Source organism: Perca flavescens, chromosome 6, assembly GCF_004354835.1.
Source record: "Perca flavescens isolate YP-PL-M2 chromosome 6, PFLA_1.0, whole genome shotgun sequence".
Lineage (NCBI taxonomy): Eukaryota > Metazoa > Chordata > Actinopteri > Perciformes > Percidae > Perca > Perca flavescens.
Genome location: NC_041336.1, coordinates 35,980,796 through 35,988,420, shown reverse-complemented (window position 1 = coordinate 35,988,420; position 7,625 = coordinate 35,980,796). Strand labels below are relative to the sequence as shown.

At 44.1% G+C, this 7,625-nt stretch overlaps 1 protein-coding gene across 2 annotated transcripts; it reads right to left on the bottom strand.

The window, feature by feature from the left end:
* Window positions 1-1,116: 1,116 nt before the first annotated feature.
* id4 (inhibitor of DNA binding 4) lies at window positions 1,117-3,625 on the bottom strand. Of its 2 annotated transcripts, none has more exons than XM_028580657.1 (3): window positions 2,896-3,625; window positions 2,265-2,330; window positions 1,117-1,372 (listed from the first exon to the last, which is right to left on the bottom strand). In XM_028580657.1, the coding sequence occupies exons 1-2, from the start codon at window positions 3,271-3,273 to the stop codon at window positions 2,283-2,285; spliced, it is 426 nt and encodes a 141-aa protein (XP_028436458.1). In that variant the 5' UTR covers window positions 3,274-3,625; the 3' UTR covers window positions 1,117-1,372; window positions 2,265-2,282. The 2 variants fall into 2 exon arrangements, with proteins under 2 accessions (XP_028436458.1, XP_028436457.1); XM_028580656.1 differs by having other exon boundaries at window positions 1,117-1,311.
* Between the last annotated feature and the right edge of the window lie 4,000 nt (window positions 3,626-7,625).

Genomic DNA, 7,625 nt, shown 5'->3' with positions numbered 1-7,625 from the left:
ATTTGTCTCTTAACAACGGCTGCTGACTCTCCAACAGGGAGATCATTTAATATCTACTTAAAGACACTGGCTGTCTCAATGCAATTGGTTGTTGTCCAAAAAAGGAGTCCGTTAACATGTCTCATCAATTCATAACCAAAGTTGAATGTTTTCGCGGTGTTGATCATTAACCTCGCAAGGAGAAGCTCTGACTGCACAAAAAAAATAACAGATATACATTGTTTTGTAGTGATTTTTTTGAAGGTATTGTAAACACTGACAGAAGTGCTGTTAACTCTCAATATGTAATGTTTATAATAAGAGTGCAATGTAACAGAATCAAATTGGGCCTCTTTTCTTCTTTTCTTCTTTTTTTTTTGAAAGATCAAACAGCAGAGCGACCCATTGCTCCAAGCGGGTCAAAGTTGTCATAGTTAATGAGTACAAAATAATTCAAGAGAAAGCAGAGCAGGGCAAATAATAAAAGAACTTGTGTTGAACTCCACCACATATCTACATCGGGAGGGCTGCTTCAGTGCACATTCGATACCTCTGCAATGAGCCTGACATGCTACATATTGGAACTATTCCAAAAAAACACTGCAAAGAGTTAACTGATATCATGTGAGGACATTATGGGCAGAGCATAACCACGTTCATTCACTAAAGACTTCAAAGTTGAAACACAATATTTACATAACGACAAAAGAAAGGTTTCGATAAAAATATCTTATAATTACAATAGTCTATTTTAAGCATATAAGTCTTCCATTCACATACTTTTTTATAGAACATTTGTGTCTCTATATATGTACATTCTTAATTGTCTCGAATCGGAATTGTTCTTCTTTACAATATCAAACATTTTATAATTCCAGGGATCACATCCCTGTTGAACACAAATCATCTATTTTAAACAATAGATGTCCAAAAAAAAAGGTACAATGATTTTTCGCAGTTTAGTAAAGCTTTAAACTGGAGTCATTTTTAGTTAATCTTTAAGCACAATTCACAAGCAGTTTTCATAGCTGTTGACAGACAGGTTTTCCAACAAAAACTCCTCAGCGTGGGGATTCCATATTTTCACTCTAATTAGAAAACATTCAAGTGACAAGTTAGAGCAACTTAAACAGGGGTGGGGGAGATGTCTACATACTGACTCCTCGTTCAGTGGAACAAAACAAAAAGAAAAGCTGACATGAATAGTGATTTTATTTGGGTTGAATTCCTCGCAGCGGTTTTGAAATCCCGTTGTGATTGTGCCTCCAGTTGGGTGTGAGTCCCTGGCGAAGCTTTTGCTGGCTTTGGAGCGGCTCTGTGCGGCCTACACACCTGTGGAGGGGGATGAATAGCAGTGGGAAGGGAGGGGGTGAGCTGCAGAGCTCCAGACTGACTGGCGCCACCGACAAAACAGAGAGGCCATGCTTGATCAACAACCCAAAACAAACCAGGTCAAACAACAACCCCACAGCTCCCCCAGGCAAGGCCCAGACTCTCAGATAGACTGCGAGAGACTCTCGTAGAGTTTCCCCGGTTCAAACGCAATAGGGGTAAAAACTCCTTTGTTCCATGTACTCATGCTTAATTTTCACAATGTAAAGTAGATTATTTTAGAGGTTGCTCCTGTGGCATTTTTGTACTCCATGTCTTTGCATTTATTTGTACGTTGTTTGTATGTGTTTTTATCTTGCACTTCTAAATGCAGATCAAGTTTCACATTTGGGATATTAATAATAATAAAGTAACTGACTGAACACACCAGGTAGCCTACGTGCTTTTTAGCCTTACCCAGGTGTGTTTAGATGCAGTGCTATACATCTAACATTAAGGCCAGAACAGCACTGAGGGACAGACAGAGAGTGAATGAGAGAGAGAGCAAGAGAGGGAGGAAGGTGTGTGTGTGTGTGTGTGTGTGTGTGTGTGTGTAAGAATGAAAGAGAGGGCAAGCTGAGGTTTTAACCCTCTCTTCTTCACAGATTGCTACACCAGTGACAGTTATTGCGCAAAGCACAGCTGCCTCTGAGGTTGGTGCCAATTTCATGTTCCTCAATTATTCTTTTTCTTTGACGTGTCCTGGCCTCCCCAGAGCACTGAGAGATTGTCATTTTACACCACATATAGGCTGCAATAATCAAGTTAATGGGGACGCTTCAATGAAGGTTTTCTACTGGCCACATGTGTATCCGTGATTTTAGAAAAAAAATACCACAGCAACCAAACTTCTGATTGTAAACAAAACCAACATTTGAAATAATGACGAATGTTTTTAATTTAAGTCAACTTACCAATGCAGTGCTTGTATCTCAGCGGCATAAAATAGAGTCCTCCGGCTTTTTGACTATTGACGTCCTCTACAAAAAGAAGAAGAAAAAGAAACATGTAAAACGATATAGCTGCCACTGATAAGACTCAATAAAAGCAAGGCCTAAAGCCCTGACAAATAAATGATATACAGCAGAGCAGCAGAAAATTAGCCGGCTATATCTGCCATAATAAATTCTCTTATAGCCTACTGAATAACAAATTGCCCTTATTGTGCGCAGTGGAGTGGGCTGCAGCCCGAGGTACTTCACCAATCCTGGGATAAGGTGGGCCTCTGACACACACTGTCATTATCATGCAAATCATAAAGCCCGCAATCAAGTGCGCAATCTAACCCACGCCAAATGCGTTTTTACGCATGATTTTTCAAGGCTGTGATGTGAGGTGTATAGCATTTTAATTGTTTTCTGCCCCCCCCCCCCCCCCACACTCACACACACACCTAACATTGAAAGGACAATGACACATAGCCTACCGGGCATGACGCGCTTTGTCTGAGTCTGACTGGCACAGGGAGATACAGTAAATCGGGGTCCCCGGTAAGTCCCGTTGGAAACGAGGAATGGAGAGTCGTCTCCGCTGATTAAAGCTTACCTGGTGATGGTCAATGTTGAGCACCGTCAGCGGTGTCCGGCTGGGGTTGGAGGCTGGGGGAGGGCAGGTCCCGGTCCGCTGTGGCTGTTGTTTATGGAGAGAAGGGTGCGTCTCCAGGGCCAGCTGCAGGTCCAGGATGTAGTCTATGACATGCTGGAGGATCTCCACTTTGCTGACTTTCTTATCCTGTGGAATGGTGGGCACCAGGCGCTTCAGTCGGCTGTAGCAGTCGTTCATGTCGTACTGCAGGCAGAACATGTCCTCCTCTTCCATCCTGCACCGGGCGATGTTGAGGCTCTGCTTCGACAGATAGTGCACGGAGAGCTGGCTACTGCTGGAGGAGGAGTCCTGGGGGTGGACCGGAGTAACAGCCTTCATCTTAGATAACCAACGGCTCAGAGGCAGAGGCAACGGGAAAGAAAATCAAATAATGACGTTACCGGCAGCAGGAGGTATTTGAGATTATACCACGGCGCTGTAAACACGGCAACAACTGCTCTAATATCGCCGAAAAATTAGCGAGGGAATATAAACCGAAATGCAGAATTCTAGTCTGTCAACACATCCCGCGGAGCCTCACAGTTCCTCTTACTTCAGCAGGCTCGGTGTGAAAGGAATGAATAGATTTCCTACATTTATAGAGGAGAGGGGAGGCGCCAAGCCAGCCGGCTGACAGATCAGGGAGAGAAGCTGGTCAATCACCAGCAGCCCGCTGCCCACCGACCCAACAACGGAGCCGAGAAAAAGGCGTGTCTCATTCTGTGTGCGCTGCGGTGAGCTGCCTGCCTGTTCGTAGGAGAGTGTGTGTGTGTGTGTGTGTGTGTGTATATATGTGTGTGTGTGTGTGTGTGTGAGAGAGAGAGAGAGAGAGAGAGAGAGAGGTGATTTGAAACAGTCAATTGCACATAGGCTACTATTGCTGTACAAAGAAGAAGAAAAAAGTCTCAATTATCTTTACGTCCAGCTGTACAGAGGCGTCTTTTGAAGACTTGCTGGTGGATCCAACCAATGCGATGATATATTACCATACAGCAGGCTGATTAGCATCGTGTTGCATATTTAATGCCATATTCATTGATGCGAAATTACGCACAGCCTCGCTTGTATCGACCACTCCTGTGACAGATGATCCCGAGCCGAACCACCTGCTTAGACGAAGAAACGTGCTTTACCTCACCGGGGAAATCACATCAAACTGTAAACAGACAGGAGCCAAAAAAATGTAAACTCAACAAAAGTAGGCAATCATATTTCTTATTAATTTTAGGACTGGCAGCATACATAAGTCAATATTGGCGGTTAACTTGGAATAATAATTACATTTCCATACCGGTGTCATGTGTGTGAGTCAGTGGGGAGTTGTTGACCTTATTACAATGTTATTTTTGCAGCATTTCAGTGAATTGTTATTTTGCTTTGACACAATCTGTTTTTCTCACATGTATTACTAGAAGGCCATTCATAAAAGAAAATGTTTTTTCAAGCACATATAGCGTAATTCTGGCTAATCGTCATTTCTGATTGAATAAATTGTTGTTATGACTTCATATAACAAACATTTTCAGTTTTGCAACGCTGATTGCAGCTCTAGGGGAGCCGGGACAGTCCAATTTGGCGGCGCCTCCTTGCCACTCCTTCCAGCTGTGTATTATTGTGTCTCCTACATTCCTCCGCTCTCCGGGACGCGTCGCCGCTCCGCTCCGCTCCGCTCCTTCAGTCGCCCCGCCGGGCAGACTGCCTGGCGCCGCAAATGGGGAGCTCCTCCATTCACACACGGCTCCTCTCCTCTCCTCTCCTCTCCACTTCTTTCTTTCTTTCTTGTCAGGCAGGTTTCCGAGACAACATGGAAGCTTAAATTCAACATGAATTCTGAGTGTTTTCCATCCAGGATATATACAGGGGCCCTGAGTTTAGCAGGGATGACACCCACCTCAGCGCCTCTTTGGAGGTTTAATGTCCCAAACGTTATGGGAACCAGCACAGTCTCCAATGTCATGAATATTGAAAGGCTTAAATGGCTTTAAATGGGTATTTTCCTCTTCTCTCTGTCTCTCTGTCTTCCTCCCTCGTCTCTCTCTCTCTCTCTTTCTCTCTGTTTTCTGTTGCCATGGGAAGTGACTGTTCTGCTCAGTAATGTGTGCAACACTGTTTGGTTCAGGGACTACTTCAAGAGGGTCAGTGGTATGAATCTTTGATGGAAGCCTTTCCACTTCCAACTCTCGCCCATGACAAGCAGATGACGGATGAGGTCTGAGAGAAAAACACTGTCCAGTTTAGCCTTAGCAGTGACTTACTAATGCTTACATTTCAACCATTTATGTCCATAATAAAACAGAAAGTTGGAGATTCTACAAAGAGTCTGAATTTCAAGCATGTGGCTTCCTCGCTAAAAGCTAGTGGGTTGAAAACACTCGCTGCCAAGAATTCATTTGCAGATTCCACAGAAATGTTTCGAACTTTTTCGAACAGGCAAAAACAGTATGAAACTAAAACTAAACATTCAAACGCCATGACGCGCATTTCCATCCACTTTTGTGATCCACATTTTCAATTTGTGGAAACATTGTAAATTATATCTTGAAATATATGTATTAAAACAATTTAAAAGTTGGTGTATTGATTTAAAAAAAAAAAAAAAGCAATTGAAACAGACTTAGCAAATACATTATGACGTATAGTGCGTTCCATTTATCTCGGAACTTGGCAGCCGGAGCTGGGAATGACTTCACACCCGAGTTAGTCTCACATTGCCAGACAGCACTGCACAGGAGGGTCAGGCTAGTCCACACAGCATTCTGGGATGGGAGAAAAATGTGCTCTGGTTTATTGGCATTTCCAATCACAATCATCTTGGGTGGTGCTCAGCACTGGACGGAGCCACGGTGCCTCTGCAAAATACCCTCGAGAAGGAACTTGTTTTGGTGGAACATGTGTACGTTCAAAAGTTGTTTTAGTTGTGCAACAGAAAACTCAGATTGGACAGATAGTCTTGCTAGCTGTCTGGATTTACCCTGCAGAGATCTGAGGAGCAGTTAACCATAGTCCTCACAAATCCACCGGAGGTTAGAACGCCAACACGAAGAAAGAGGAATGTGACGGACATCCGACTGAAGAGAGTGACATCCGGGAGAATTTCCGTCTGCCGTCGTCGATATAGACTACACCCGAGTTGACTGCGTTCAGTGTGGGCATTGTTAGCCAGACCAGTTGATAACAACGCATTATGCTGTGTTTTGTGCATACAAACAGCCAAGGCTGGACTGGGACAAAAAATTCTGGCATTTTTTGGCCAGTCCAATGCCAGTAAAGAAAATTAACCAATGGGCCGCTGTGAGTTCTTTATGGGCTGGCGCGGCCAAAAAAACAAAAAAAAGGCCTATTCATATTGGCGATTGGGCCCAAAAGTGCGTCGGCCTACCGGGAAAATGCCCGGTATGCCAGATGGCCAGTCCAGCCCTGCAAACAGCGTAGCAACATGTCCACAGATAGAAGATGAACAGGACTGTGTGTACGACACAAGTGCTTATAACTGCATGTCACTACAGCTTTCACTACTGTTGATGCACGGGGCAGCCATGTTGGAATTTGAGCTCAGGGTACTGCGAGGTTGTCTGACTTCCCAACTCTGAAATCCGAGTTCAGGGGGCGTGTTAACGTGTTCTATTGTAAATTAATGATTTTCTGGTTGAGCAAAACATTCATCGCGACTATATGACCTCCCCATAACGCTAACACAAATGTAGTACAGTGGGCAACACAGCACCGTAAAGAAAAGACCTTTACGACAGCAGGTGTGGTTAAAAACACTACCGCTTTTGTCCAAAGCGGCCGCTAGAATCAACACAGACTGAAAGTTACATACAGCCACTTTAAGGTTCAAAGAATAACCTTGTTCAAAGCCCAGTTTGGTGTGTGCTGGCCGTGTGGCTAGTGTGTGTAAGCAGAAAAATAAACAAGATGCACTTTGACTCTTTGTGCTCAGTAACCTTGTTATATTCTATTCTTGTCTGTCTTTAGCCCTGTATCCAGTCAATGATGCATTGATCGACCTCGAGTTCAACACAAGCAAAAACTCAAAGTTGGAACAAAAGAGGAAACATGAGCGTGCATTATCTTTTGCCCTTCTGTCTTTGTGTTTGCTTTCTCGTGCTTCTTTTGCATGTACTTCTCTAATTGTGGCCCTTCTGGCTCTACTTCCCTAAAGGTTTATAGCGGTGCTGACGGGGGACTGGAGCCAGGTAACTAGAGACTCATTACTAGATAAGCCTCATAGGTGAAACTCTGTGTTTGTTGTGGCTACACAGTGTGGAGACAGAGATCTGACTACTTACTTAACCTGCTCTTTCTGACACAGCTGCATGTGTGCAGTTCAGGAGAGAGAGAGCCGGCAGATAGAGAAAGTCTTGCATTAGCAGTATTTCAAATTTTTTGTGGTGGGCCAACTTTGCAGCAACCATGTACAAAGTGGAAATTGCATGATGGCCACATCTGTGCAAGAGGTTTCCCTGGGATGTGGTTGAAGTTGCAATGGGTGGTGTGAGAGACACACACACACACACACACACACACACACACACACACACACACACACACACACACACACACACACACACTTGGGTGACAGAGGCAGCCCAACATCTCTTTTTCCCCCATGGCATTAAAACAGGAGATGATCTTAATTCATTGAAGCATTTTATGATGGTAACCAGCACGGCTACCACCTTACACCA

Coding starts and splice junctions, on each gene's coding strand:
- id4 (XM_028580657.1), bottom strand. CDS start 3,273: ATGAAGGCTGTTACTCCGGTCCACCCCCAGGACTCCTCCTCCAGCAGT. Junction 2,331..2,895: donor TCAACATTGACCATCACCAG/GTAAGCTTTAAT, acceptor TTCTTTTTGTAG/AGGACGTCAATAGTCAAAAA.